Source organism: Ranitomeya imitator, chromosome 6 (genome assembly GCF_032444005.1).
Source record: "Ranitomeya imitator isolate aRanImi1 chromosome 6, aRanImi1.pri, whole genome shotgun sequence".
Classification (NCBI taxonomy): domain Eukaryota; kingdom Metazoa; phylum Chordata; class Amphibia; order Anura; family Dendrobatidae; genus Ranitomeya; species Ranitomeya imitator.
In genome coordinates this window covers 267,753,547-267,767,315 of record NC_091287.1, presented here as the reverse complement: position 1 = coordinate 267,767,315, position 13,769 = coordinate 267,753,547, and the positions used below count along the sequence as shown (strand labels likewise).

Genomic DNA, 13,769 nt, shown 5'->3' with positions numbered 1-13,769 from the left:
AGATCTGACGCCATGTCGTGTTTGGAGAGACCCTGATGTGCCGAAACAGTGGAACCCCCCAATTATAACTGAAACCCTAATCTAAACACACCCCTAACCCTAATTCCAACGGTAACCCTAACCACACCTCTAACCCTGACACACCCCTAACCCTAATCCCAACCCTATTCCCAACTGTAAATGTAATCTAAACCCTAACCCTAACTTTAGCCCCAACCCTAACTGTAGCCCCAACCCTAACCCTAACCCTAGCCCTAACCCTAGCCCTAACCCTAGCCCTATTCCTAGCCCTAACCCTAGCCCTAACCCTAACCCTAACCCTAGCCCTAACCCTAACCCTAGCCCTAACCCTAACCCTAACCCTAGCCCTAACCCTAGCCCTAGCCCTAGCCCTAACCCTAGCACTAACTCTAGCCCTAATGGGAAAATGGAAATAAATACATTTTTTTTTTATTTTTCCCTAACTAAGGGGGTGATGAAGGGGGGTTTGATTTACTTTTATAGCGAGTTTTTTAGCGGATTTTTATGATTGGCAGCCGTCACACACTGAAAGACCCTTTTTATTGCAAAAAATATTTTTTGCAATACCACATTTTGAGAGCTATAATTTTTCCATATTTTGGTCCACAGAGTCATGTGAGGTCTTGGTTTTTGTGGGACGAGTTGACATTTTTATTGAAAACATTTTCGGGCACGTGACATTTTTTGATCGCTTTTTATTCCGATTTTTGTGAGGAAGAATGACCAAAAACCAGCTATTCATGAATTTCTATTGGGGGAGGCGTTTATACCGTTCCGCGTTTGGTAAAATTGATAAATCAGTTTTATTCTTCGGGTCAGTATGATTACAGCAAAACCTCATTTATATCATTTTTTTATGGTTTGGCGCTTTTATACGATAAAAACCATTTTACAGAAAAAATAATTATTTTTGCATCGCTTTATTCTCAGGACTATAACTTTTTTATTTTTTTGCTGATAATGCTGTATGGCAGCTCGTTTTTTGCGGGACAATATGACGCTTTCAGCGGTACCATGGTTATTTATATCTGTCCTTTTGATCGCGTGTTATTCCACTTTTTGTTCGGCGGTATGATAATAAAGCGTCGTTTTTTGCCTCGTTTTTTTTTTTTTTCTTACGGTGTTTACTGAAGGGGATAACTAGTGGGACAGTTTTATAGGTCGGGTCGTTACGGACGCGGCGATACTAAATATGTGTACTTTTATTGTTTTTTTTTTATTTAGATGAAGAAATGTATTTATGGGAATAATATTTTTTTTTTTTTTCATTATTTTGGAATATTTTTTGTTATTTTTTTTTACACATTTGGAAATTTTTTTTTTTACTTTTTTACTTTGTCCCGGGGGGGAAATCACAGATCAGTGATCTGACAGTTTGCACAGCACTCTGTCAGATCACTGATCTGACATGCAGCGCTGCAGCCTTCACAGTGCCTGCTCTAAGCAGGCCCTGTGAAGCCACCTCCCTCCCTGCAGGACCCGGATGCGCGGCCATCTTGGATCCGGGGCTGGATGAAGCAGGGAGGGAGGTGAGACCCTCGCAGCAACGCGATCACATCGCGTTGCTCCGGGGGTCTCAGGGAAGCCCGCAGGGAGCCCCCTCCCTGCGCGGTGCTTCCCTGCACCGCCGGCACATCGCGATCATCTTTGATCGCGGTGTGCCAGGGGTTAATGTGCCGGGGGCGGTTCGTGACCGCTCCTGGCACATAGTGCCGGATGTCAGCTGCGATAAGCAGCTGACACCCGGCCGCGATCGGCCGCGCTCCCCCCGTGAGCGCGGCCGATCGGCTATGACGTTCTATCCCGTCCAGGGTCAGATAAGCCCAGGGCACCTCGACGGGATAGTACGTCTAAGGTCACAGAGGGGTTAAAATCCCCTCCTTTGTGTATGACTGTTCGCAAAAGGTGGATGCTTGCTGCCTGGCGCCCGACTAAGCTGTCAACATAAAGACACACTTTACATTGTCTATTGCTGTATCCGCCAGTGCGCTCTGTGCGCTTATAGAGCGCTTTCCTACCCCAAGTCTGGGTGGTTAGTGGCATCCGCCAAAGCGGCATAGCACGCACTCTTGTGCTTTAAGTTATTTTCTGTTACTTTGACACCCCAGTTGCGGTGTCGAGCGCAAGTGGTCGGTACGTACTCTAACCTTGTGTCTTGAGATTAAACCTGACAGGGCACACCTGTGAAGTGAAAACCATTCCTGGTGACTACCTCTTGAAGCTCATCAAAAGAATGCCAAGAGTATGTAAAGCAGTCATCAAAGCAAAAGGTGGCTACTTTGAAGAACCTAGAATATAAGACATAATTTCAGTTGTTTCACACTTTTTTGTTAAGTATATAATTCCACATGTGTTATTTCATAGTTTTGATGCCTTTAGTGTGAATGTACAATTTTCATAGTCATGAAAATACAGAAAAATCTATAAATGAGAGGGTGTGTTCAAACTTTTGGTCTGTACTGTATGTATATATATATATATATACATATATATATGTGTATATATATATATATATATATATATACCGCATATACTCGAGTATAAGCCGAGATTTTCAGCCCAAATTTTTGGGCTGAAAGTGCCCCTCTCGGCTTATACTCGAGTCAAGGTGGGTGGCAGGGTCGGCGGGTGAGGGGTGAGGGCGCTGAGGCATACTTACCTAGTCCCAGTGATCCTGGCGCTGCCCCTGCCATCCCACGGTCTTCGGTGCTGCAGTTCTTCCCCTCTTCAGCGGTCACGTGGGACCGCTCATTAGAAAAATGAATAGGCGGCTCCACCTCCCATAGCGGTGGAGCCGTGTATTCATTTCTCTAATCAGCGGTGCCGGTGACCACTGATAGAGAAAGAGGCTGCGGCACCGAAGACCAGCTGTGACAGGCAGAGTGAGCGTCAGGGTGGCTGGGACCAGGTAAGTATGTAATATTCACCTGTCCGCGTTCTAGCCGCCGGGCGTCGCTCCATCTTCCCGGCGCCTCCATCTTCCCGGCATCTGCGCTCTGACTGTTCAGGTCAGAGGGTGTGATGACGCATATAGTGTGCGCGGCGCCCTCTGCCTGATCAGTCAGTGCAGAGACGCCGGGACGAGACGCCGGAACGAGACGCCGGGAGCTGCAAGCAAGAGAGGTGAGTATGTTTTTTGTTTTTTTTTATTGCAGCAGCAGCGGCGGCACAGATTTATGTGGAGCATCTATGGGACAAAATGAACGGTGCAGAGCACTGTATGGGGCACAATGAACGGTGCAGAGCACTGTATGGGCACAATGAACGGTGCAGAGCACTGTATGGGGCACAATGAACGGTGCAGAGCACTGTATGGGGCACAATGAATGGTGCAGAGCACTGTATGGGGCACAATGAACGGTGCAGAGCACTGTATATGGGGCACAGATATGGGGCAATAATGAACGGTGCTGAGCACAGTATGGGGCACAGCTATGGGACAAAATGAACAGTGCCGAGCACAGTATGGGGCACAGCTATGGGACAAAATGAACGGTGCAGAGCATTGTATATGGGGCACAGATATGGGGCAATAATGAACGGTGCCGAGCACAGTATGGGGCACAGCTATGGGACAAAATGAACGGTGCAGAGCACTATATGGGGCACAGCTATGGGACAAAATGAACGGTGCAGAGCACTATATGGGGCACAGCTATGGGGAAATATGAACGGTGCAGAGCACTATATGGCACAGCTATGGGGAAATAATGATCTATTTTTATTTTTGAAATTCACCGGTAAATGCTGCATTTCCACCCTAGGCTTATACTCGAGTCAATAAGTTTTCCCAGTTTTTTGTGGCAAAATTAGGGGGGTCGGCTTATACTCGGGTCGGCTTATACTCGAGTATATACGGTATATATATATATATATATATATATATATATATATAGTATATATACTATATACAGTGGGGCAAAAAAGTATTTAGTCAGTCAGCAATAGTGCAAGTTCCACCACTTAAAAAGATGAGAGGCGTCTGTAATTTACATCATAGGTAGACCTCAACTATGGGAGACAAACTGAGAAAAAAAAATCCAGAAAATCACATTGTCTGTTTTTTTAACATTTTATTTGCATATTATGGTGGAAAATAAGTATTTGGTCAGAAACAAAATTTCATCTCAATACTTTGTAATATATCCTTTGTTGGCAATGACAGAGGTCAAACGTTTTCTGTAAGTCTTCACAACGTTGCCACACACTGTTGTTGGTATGTTGGCCCATTCCTCCATGCAGGTCTCTAGAGCAGTGAGGTTTTTGGCTTTTCGCTTGGCAACACGGACTTTCAACTCCCTCCAAAGGTTTTCTATAGGGTTGAGATCTGGAGACTGGCTAGGCCACTCCAGGACCTTGAAATGCTTCTTACGAAGCCACTCCTTCGTTGCCCTGGCGGTGTGCTTTGGATCATTGTCATGTTGAAAGACCCAGCCACGTTTCATCTTCAATGCCCTTGCTGATGGAAGGAGGTTTGCACTCAAAATCTCACGATACATGGCCCCATTCATTCTTTCATGTACCCGGATCAGTCGTCCTGGCCCCTTTGCAGAGAAACAGCCCCAAAGCATGATGTTTCCACCACCATGCTTTACAGTAGGTATGGTGTTTGATGGATGCAAGTCAGTATTCTTTTTCCTCCAAACACGACAAGTTGTGTTTCTACCAAACAGTTCCAGTTTGGTTTCATCAGACCATAGGACATTCTCCCAAAACTCCTCTGGATCATCCAAATGCCCTCTAGCAAACTTCAGATGGGCCCAGACATGTACTGGCTTAAGCAGTGGGACACGTCTGGCACTGCAGGATCTGAGACCATGGTGGCGTAGTGTGTTACTTATGGTAGGCCTTGTTACATTGGTCCCAGCTCTCTGCAGTTCATTCACTAGGTCCCCCCGCGTGGTTCTGGGATTTTTGCTCACCGTTCTTGTGATCATTCTGACCCCACGGGGTGGGATTTTGCGTGGAGCCTCAGATCGAGGGAGATTATCAGTGGTCTTGTATGTCTTCCATTTTCTAATTATTGCTCCCACTGTTGATTTCTTCACTCCAAGCTGGTTGGCTATTGCAGATTCAGTCTTCCCAGCCTGGTGCAGGGCTACAATTTTGTTTCTGGTGTCCTTTGACAGCACTTTGGTCTTCACCATAGTGGAGTTTGGATTCAGACTGTTTGAGGGTGTGCACAGGTGTCTTTTTATACTGATAACAAGTTTAAACAGGTGCCATTACTACAGGTAATGAGTGGAGGAAAGAGGAGACTCTTAAAGAAGAAGTTACAGGTCTGTGAGAGCCAGAAATCTTGATTGTTTGTTTCTGACCAAATACTTATTTTCCACCATAATATGCAAATAAAATGTTTAAAAAACAGACAATGTGATTTTCTGGATTTTTTTTCTCAGTTTGTCTCCCATAGTTGAGGTCTACCTATGATGTAAATTACAGACGCCTCTCATCTTTTTAAGTGGTGGAGCTTGCACTATTGCTGACTGACTAAATACTTTTTTGCCACACTGTATATATATATATATATATACATATATATATATATATATATATAATTTTTTCTAAAAGGAAATGTGTCATCTTTAACTTTAGGCCTTTTAGAGATCTTTTTGTCTTCAACTCGCTTATCTGTTCACAATAGCAGTAATTTTGATTAGGGGTTCCCAAACTTTTACATGCTACTGTAGGTGGCACTAAAGTTCTTTTTATCTTACTTTCTGGAGAAGCTATTTGCATATTTCAATTCTTATGGGAGCACTGCATTACAAACATAATACAAGAAACTTACAACAATGCTTGATCTGTATTGGGTTTGATTTTGCATCTGAGAAAGAACTTTTTAATTGTATACCTATACTGTGCATTTTTATTTATTCTTCCACTGACCTTTATGATGCTATGATCAAAAAAAAAATTCACATAACAATAAGGCCTCCTTTACAGATGTTTTAAGCTGGAAGGATAAAATAACTTTTGGGGCATGTGTTTTATATAATTTTTGGTGAAACTTTTTATTTAGTATTATTTTGTACAGAGTCTTTTCCTTCTGTTTTTTAAGTCCTATAAAGAAGCCTACAGGAACAATTGTCAGAAAAAGAAGGCTGACTCACAAACACAGACACACGGAAACACACAACAAATCTGATCATTTCACAGTACCATTTAAACTACCATTTAAACTAACATATTGCAAAGCAAGAGAAATATGATGGTCGGAAATCTATCCTAATTATTTGTATATTTAGTTGTATTTGTTGCATTACTCAAGATAAATGTAACGGTTCCACCTCTCAGTGTGTCTGGGATGCATTTATTGACAGCTTAGCCATCCAATCTGGTACAGGGGCGTGCTGAAGCTGTCGGTGCTTTTTGATTGACAGCTCAGTCATGCAGTCTAATACAGGTTTGTGCTGAACTGTCAGTGTGATGATTGACAGCTCCACTATCCAGTCTCAGACTGGGAGGTGCTGACTATCTCCAAGTGTTCATTGTCCCAGGTGATTGCCATGCTACTTAAGTTCTGTATGCTTGAGTTCCTTGTGTTTGATCTTTCATTGCCTGACCTTGGACCTCGTTCTGACCCTCCGTCCACTTAACCCCTTCTGCTCTGAACCATTATCCTCCTTGTATTCTGACCTTGAAACGTTACCTGACTACGTTTTTGTTTCTTCCTTCTGTTTATGATGCACCCTTCTGGCTTCTGAGCTGATGTTTTTTCTTCTTTTTCCCTGTAATATTATTGCATTGCAAAAAAATTAACAGAATTCACAAAATAAAATAGCATTGATAGGTATTATCCAGGGTTCGGACATTGATGACATTCTTAGTATATATCATTAATATCTGAGAGATGGAGAGACGAAATCCAGAACTCCTTCCAAAAAGCCCTTTATCACTTTGACATTAAATCACTAAGTCAGGTATTAAGGGTTTTAATGGACATGACCAGTCAGGGTGCTATGTGGTCGACTCTTGCCCATCTCATAATGATGACCCTCATCAATCACATAGTAATGGTAAGAATAGATCAACCATACCCTAACCCTGGAAAACTCTTAAATTAATTACAAAGTTGCTATAACATATAATATAGATATACTTTTATTTTTTATAGATAACTCAGCTGGAATTGAAGCACAGAGACAAGGGTACAGTCGAAGAGATCAAGAGTTCTATCTCCTTCCAGTGGTGGTGGAGGACAGTAGTTATCCTATCCAAAGCAGTACAAGCACATTGACTATTAAAGTCTGCAGATGTGACTCAAGAGGGGCTATTCTCTCCTGCAATGTGGAAGCTATTTTTCTACCTGTTGGTTTAAGCACTGGTGCTTTGATTGCCATTTTGCTGTGCATTATTATCCTTTTAGGTAAGATTGCTCAAAATTGTAGTGTATGTAGATTTTTATTTATTTGTTTCTTGCTGTTTGTGCAGTTTGGCCAATACATGAAAGTGTTTAAGTTGGAAAACTGACTTGAGACACTTGAAATACGGTAGTAGCAAAATTTTTGCTCAATGTGGATTTGTGCAATAATTGTGCAACTTTTGTATTTTTCATGCCAGTTTCAAGCAAACTTTACTAAAATGATTGGAGCTGTGAAGGAGGTAGGGTTGGACATGACATGGCTTTGCCCGCACGCCCATCAAATTCATGAAAAGTGGTGATATTTCTTACACCAGAGCCGTTCTTCCAATCTCTGACTAGAAGAACATATCTGGTGAGGCTCAGGGAGGTGCATGCCATTGATAAACTGCACAAAGTTCATTTGACATATCTTATTCTTACATGCCCCTTTTTAAAACTGAAATACGAAATGCTGGTCTTAATTCAACAGGGCTTTAGTGTTCTGTCTACACTTCTAATATTTATGGTCATCGCCTGTCTATTATTTATATGTAGTGGTGCTTGAAAGTTTGTGATTTATTCAGAATTTTTCAGATTTTGTGTAATTTTGACTTAAAATATCAAATTTTCATACAAGTCCTCCAAATAGATAAAGAGGACTCAATTAAACAACTGAGTAAAAATATTTAATAGTTATTTTTATTAAATGTGAAAAATGATCCAATATAATACGACTGTGAGTGGAAAAATTATGCAAATGGCATAAATAGAGTCAGGCTAGGTTCACACTTGCGTTGTGCAGTCCGTTCAACAAATCCATTAAACTGACTGCACTAACGCAAGTGCCAACTTCGGCACTGCGCTAGCACAGATGGAGCATCTGCTAGCTCCATCTGTGCTAGCAGTGCGCTACTAGTGTACTGCAGCCCGCGTCTCGGGTCTGTCACTCAATGGCGGCACATTGCTAGCGCACACCCATTGTGGGCGTGCGCTAGCGATGCGTTCGCCATTGCCAGTAATGGCGGCGTTAACGGACTACGTTACACCGCGTTATGCCGCGGTGTAACATAGTCCATTAAACGGGTTCACACAACGCAGTGTGAACCCAGCCTTAGAGGCCACAGGGCAGGATTTGGACCTGAGACATCCCTCTCCCTTCCAGCTCCACAAATACACTAGTATGTTACTCCATTGCATGGGCCCAGAAGTATAGAGTTTTTCTTAGTCCCCAATAAAAATATTATTTTTCATTGAAATGTGGTAAAAACAATTACAATAAGATAATTTTCGAACTAATATGCCTAAATGGTGCAGTCATACAGGTAACGTATGACAAATATTATCACCTTACTATTACTGAATAGATCTCAATACACAAAGAGCAATATATCAATAATGCCACTTAAAAGAAACAAATTCAACAACGCCATCTCCAAATTTTACCACCATAAAAAGTCTGAATATAACCATGATCTTTTTACTGAACAAAACTCACATACCAATATACCAAGACCATTATACCAATAATCCCATGTACAAGGGACACATAGTAAACCAAGACAATTACAGACATCTTGTCACTATCATATCGTGACTGAATTTTACAAATATACAGAATATTAGCAAAAATCACAGTACTAAAACTAATACTGTACTACCTCCAAACATTGACTGTGTAGTTGAAGCTATCAGCGATGATGTCAATGATGTTTCCAAATAAAGTCATTAATTTTCTTTCTTCTTGAACCAGCTCAGAAAGCTATGACTTCTTCCAGCCATAACTCGTCTCTGCTAAGTGTAACACAAACATCTCTGCCTGACCAACTTTAGTGCACTCTTGTAAGAGAAATTATAATATCAGTAATATAATGTTAAGTTAAGACTGCCAGTGTGCCATGTTACACTTGATCAAATGTGTAGAATAGAAAATAGAAAAATGTAATAAATCCGTGTTCGTAAGACAAAACAGATTGTCCGCTCGTAACTGATTGTCATCACGTTGATTAAAAACACTAGACTATAATTTCACCTTTAAATTATGCACTCATTATAAAGGTTCACATACATTTTCCACCTACAGACATGTAATATTAGATCATTTCCTATTTGAAAAAATTAACAGAGTAATATTTTTTACTCATTTGTTTTATTTTATTCTCTTTATCTGCTATTATGACTTATGTTAAAATTTGATGCAGGTTTAAATATAAAAAATGTAAAAATATGGAAAATGTTGATTCTTTCACAAACTTTCTAGTCATAAGGGCTCCTTAATTTATTATAAATGTGGCCTAAATATGTAGAACAGTATATTTCTTACTCGAATTTTCTAATAGACATTGAAGTAAATTTATTAATACTAACTCTAAACTCAGTATAGAAATAGATCATATTCCTCACAGTGATTTATGAAGTTTTATAAATTTGATGAATCTGTATATTTTAAGGGTGGAAGTTATCAAAAGGGGAATTTTTAAAGTCAATTTTGATTGTAGCTATGCTTTCACTATTTGCAACAAATTTATCAAAGTGTTGCAAGATGTTTGATAAATTGGGTTTATGTTTAAAAATGCCATAGTTTCTGGTATATCTAGAGACATTATATAATTTTTTATTTCACCCTTCTACTAAACTGAGATTATGGAGGGTTTTTGTATGATTATTAAAAAAAACTGTTGCAATTCATAAATCTGACTTAATTGTCATTTACATATGCATATTAAAAAAGTAGCAAAAAGTTGCAAAATTATTGTTTAAATGCAGAATGCAAAATATTTTCCAACTTCATGAAATTAAAAACAAAAATGTTGAAAACCTATAAATACATTTTTCTCAATGTTTACAAGACCTGAAAATCAGCTTAGTGTGTGACCAAAATTTGAGTCAAAATTTTGGAAAATTTTCTGTCACATTGGTCACATATAAGGTTGACTCCTTTTATAACAAATCATTGTCATTATGGCAAACTCAAATTATTTTTTCAGACAAAGCAAAATAGTGTCTAAAGCACATAATAAGTAATTTTATTATCATGAAATTCTCGTGCATTTAGCTTAGGAAATGCATTATACCTGTCAATACTACATCGCCAGAAGCTTCTTAGACCATGCTCCTGACATGGTCTAACAGACTTGCCGTAGTTGGCTGACACAGAGGTCATTATTAAAAACTCAAATTGCCTTGACAATGAATGAGCCCTTGCGATAATGTCACAGAGAGGCATGGATTGGACAGGAAAGGGAGCCCCCTCCCTCTCCTAGCCTCCCAAATACTGTGATCAATATCAATTGCTGAATTTAGAGGGTTGAACAGCCAGGTGGGGTGTGGGCACTGCTCCTAGCAGTGACAGCCAGATCTCAGCTAACAAGTAGAAATTGGCCAGCAACACTTACAGTATATAGGACACACATCATACCCACAGAAAGACGCAATGTCCAAAACTACAAAGAGCTCTCTTGGAAAAAATGCTTTAAAATAAGAGAAAGGCCGCATCCAAGCTCAGGTGAAGCAAATAAATCTTCTTTTATTCTGCCAAAAACAATGTAATGCTTCAACCAGATACAAATCTGTTTCAAGCATAGTGCAAACAGTAGGTTTAAATAATGCTGATAGTTAGAAAAACACCATTGGGAGCATGTAAAATTTTGTAAATACACAACATACAGCATATGTTGCAAATAGTAACATTAGATATACATCATAGCATTCCATAGACACATGGATCGCAAATCCTGATTATCATAAACCATCAGCATATCACGATGTTTCCTCACTGTGTGTCCACTTCTTCGTCGTCCAGGTGACAAGACAGCCAAACCAGAAGGTCTCATAAAAAATTTGTGCACGCCAATCCTGGTATAGATACATACACTCATAGTCACATGACCAGTCATACTGTTATCATGTAAGTCGAGCTCCTGGCAGCAACCATTCACACGCTCCTGTGCCGCGATCGATCGACATGATGTACCATTACATCAGAGGTCGAGAATTTCTATTTAACCATGATGTATGGGTAAGCCAAAGGTCTGATAGTATGCTTTTTAAACTGCTCAGGAGATGCACCATATTATACTCTATATCAGTAGTTTCGCACATTTTTAATTAAACATTGCATTGCAATTGGTTGAAATCAACATTTATATCTGTCTATGGGAGCATACCCTGAGCCTTATTTGTTTGTTAATTGCTTAATAATCAGTTTATTGTATAGCCACTGACCAAAGTGCCTCAGAAGATAGGAATGTAGCCTTGTAAAGCTGGGGTCTTGAGTTTAAATCTCACCAAGGACAACATATACAAGACGTTTGGCAAAAAAATTACTTGCCACTCAGTATTTGAAAAAAAAATGATTCCTTCTTTATTGTACATCCAGACCAAATAAATTAAATTAACCATTTTTGGTCCATCATAGGACCTTCAACAGAATATCCTTATTGGAGAAAACTGGAAAAGAAACACTTTGTTATAATATCCCGGTTGAAGAAAGTGAATCCACAGTTAACAGTTTTGTGCTGGATGTCATATGAAATTATGGGAATAAAGGTGGCTGTATGCAGTCTAATTATGGTAATGCCAACTAGACCTGGTGGGGCTATTCACATAACAGGAGAGGAACAGCGCTACTTGAATATGCAAAGGACTTGAGACAGGAATGGCGCTGAGTGCGTTGGTAAAATATATGGCAAGCCCGCCCTTCAGTAGGAATGCCCAGGTGGGGGAAAGCTAATGTGACCCTGTGGGGCTGTGACATGGTAAGAGATAAGCAGCACTCCAGTACTTGGCAGGAAACTTGCAAGGGAGATGATGCTTATTACCCAGGTCCGTTATGTGGCGATACCACCGGTGAGTGAGAGGACTCTGCAGGAAGGCTTTCTCCAGAGCCCTCTCACATTATAACAAAGTGTTTCTTTTCCAGTTTTCTCCAATAAGGATATTCTAATGAAGGGCCTATGATTGACTGAAAAAGTTTAATTTAACTTATTTGGTCTGGATGTACAATAAAGAAGGAATCATTTTTTTCAAATTCTGAGTGCCAAGTCATTTTTTTGCCTAATGTTATGGGATGGACTCCCGACTTGAGCACCACCAGCAGCATTATTCCAGAGTGCCGTGTTATTTTTTTCCATATACAAGAAGTTTGTTCATCTTGTGTTTGCATGGGTTTACTCCCACACTCCAAAGACATACTGAAAGGGAATCTAGGATGTGAGCCCAAATGGGAACAGTTATTATGTCTGTAAAATGCTGTGGAATTATTGGCACTATATACAGTAAGTGAGTAAAATAAATTTAGCTTCCTCGGTTTGTCCAAATACATGTTGTCAAACTTACATCACTATTACTTGATGAAATAACAACTTTTCATTTTTTTTCTTTAGTTATTGTGGTACTTTACGTAGCATTAAGAAGGCAGAAAAAGAAAGATGCTTTAATGACATCAAAAGAAGATATAAGAGATAATGTAATCCATTACGATGATGAAGGAGGTGGAGAAGAAGACACTCAGGCCTTTGATATTGGTGCCCTAAGAAATCCAAAGGTCATTGAGGACAATAAGGGACGAAGAGACATAAAGCCTGAACCTCTAGGTTTACCTCGTCTTAAACCACCAGCGGAATACAATAGTGACATCAGAGATTTCATCAATGAAAGGTTGCAAGAGCATGATGTTGATCCGAATGCTCCACCATATGACTCACTAGCAACATATGCCTATGAAGGCTGCGGGTCTGTAGCTGAATCATTGAGCTCCATAGAGTCAACTACTATGGAAATAGATCAGGATTATGATTTCTTAAGTGACTGGGGTCCTCAGTTTAAAAGCTTGGCAGAAATGTTTGGAGAAGAAAATTTCAACAAAGACAAAATCACTTAACTTACAAAAATGACAAGCAGTCCAAAAGCTTTATCTAGACTATGTAAAAAGAATTTTATATTAAAATGCTACAATATTTATCATACTGTCAGTTTTTGTTTGCTTCACTGCTGAAAGATTGATTCTGTAATGAAATTTTAAAGCAAAAATGTTTTTCCTATTTTTCATTAAACTAAAAAAACTCAGGTGTGACATCTACAATTTTATGATGATACAAAGAATACATTTCTGTTACTGGCATTTTTGTGGAATTTTTTTATTGACAAATGCATCATTGGGTCACATGCACTAGTACAAAAACTCCCTGTGGATATGCTTTATAAACTTTGTACTATTGTGCTTATTAGTGCTTCTTGTAGGGTAATTTTTATTGATTACTTTCTAATAGATTCAGAAGATGGCATTTAAAGGAGTATGCCATTTTTATTGCTTTGGTATATGTGCACTTCAAATTTGCCTCACATGAGGGTATACTAGTGCCATCGTATAGCTAGGAACAATTTGATAGTTGTATAGTGCCATAAT

At 39.7% G+C, this 13,769-nt stretch overlaps 1 protein-coding gene across 1 annotated transcript in view; it reads left to right on the top strand.

The window, feature by feature from the left end:
* The window catches only part of CDH12 (cadherin 12), a 1,535,982-nt gene extending 1,522,499 nt beyond the window's left edge, over nt 1-13,483 (top strand). The window contains exons 14-15 of the mRNA XM_069730603.1: nt 7,139-7,390; nt 12,748-13,483. Of these exons, the coding sequence (XP_069586704.1) occupies nt 7,139-7,390; nt 12,748-13,244 (749 nt within the window). The 3' untranslated portion in view covers nt 13,245-13,483. The remainder of the gene's footprint in view (nt 1-7,138; nt 7,391-12,747) is intronic.
* The last annotated feature ends 286 nt before the right edge of the window (nt 13,484-13,769 follow it).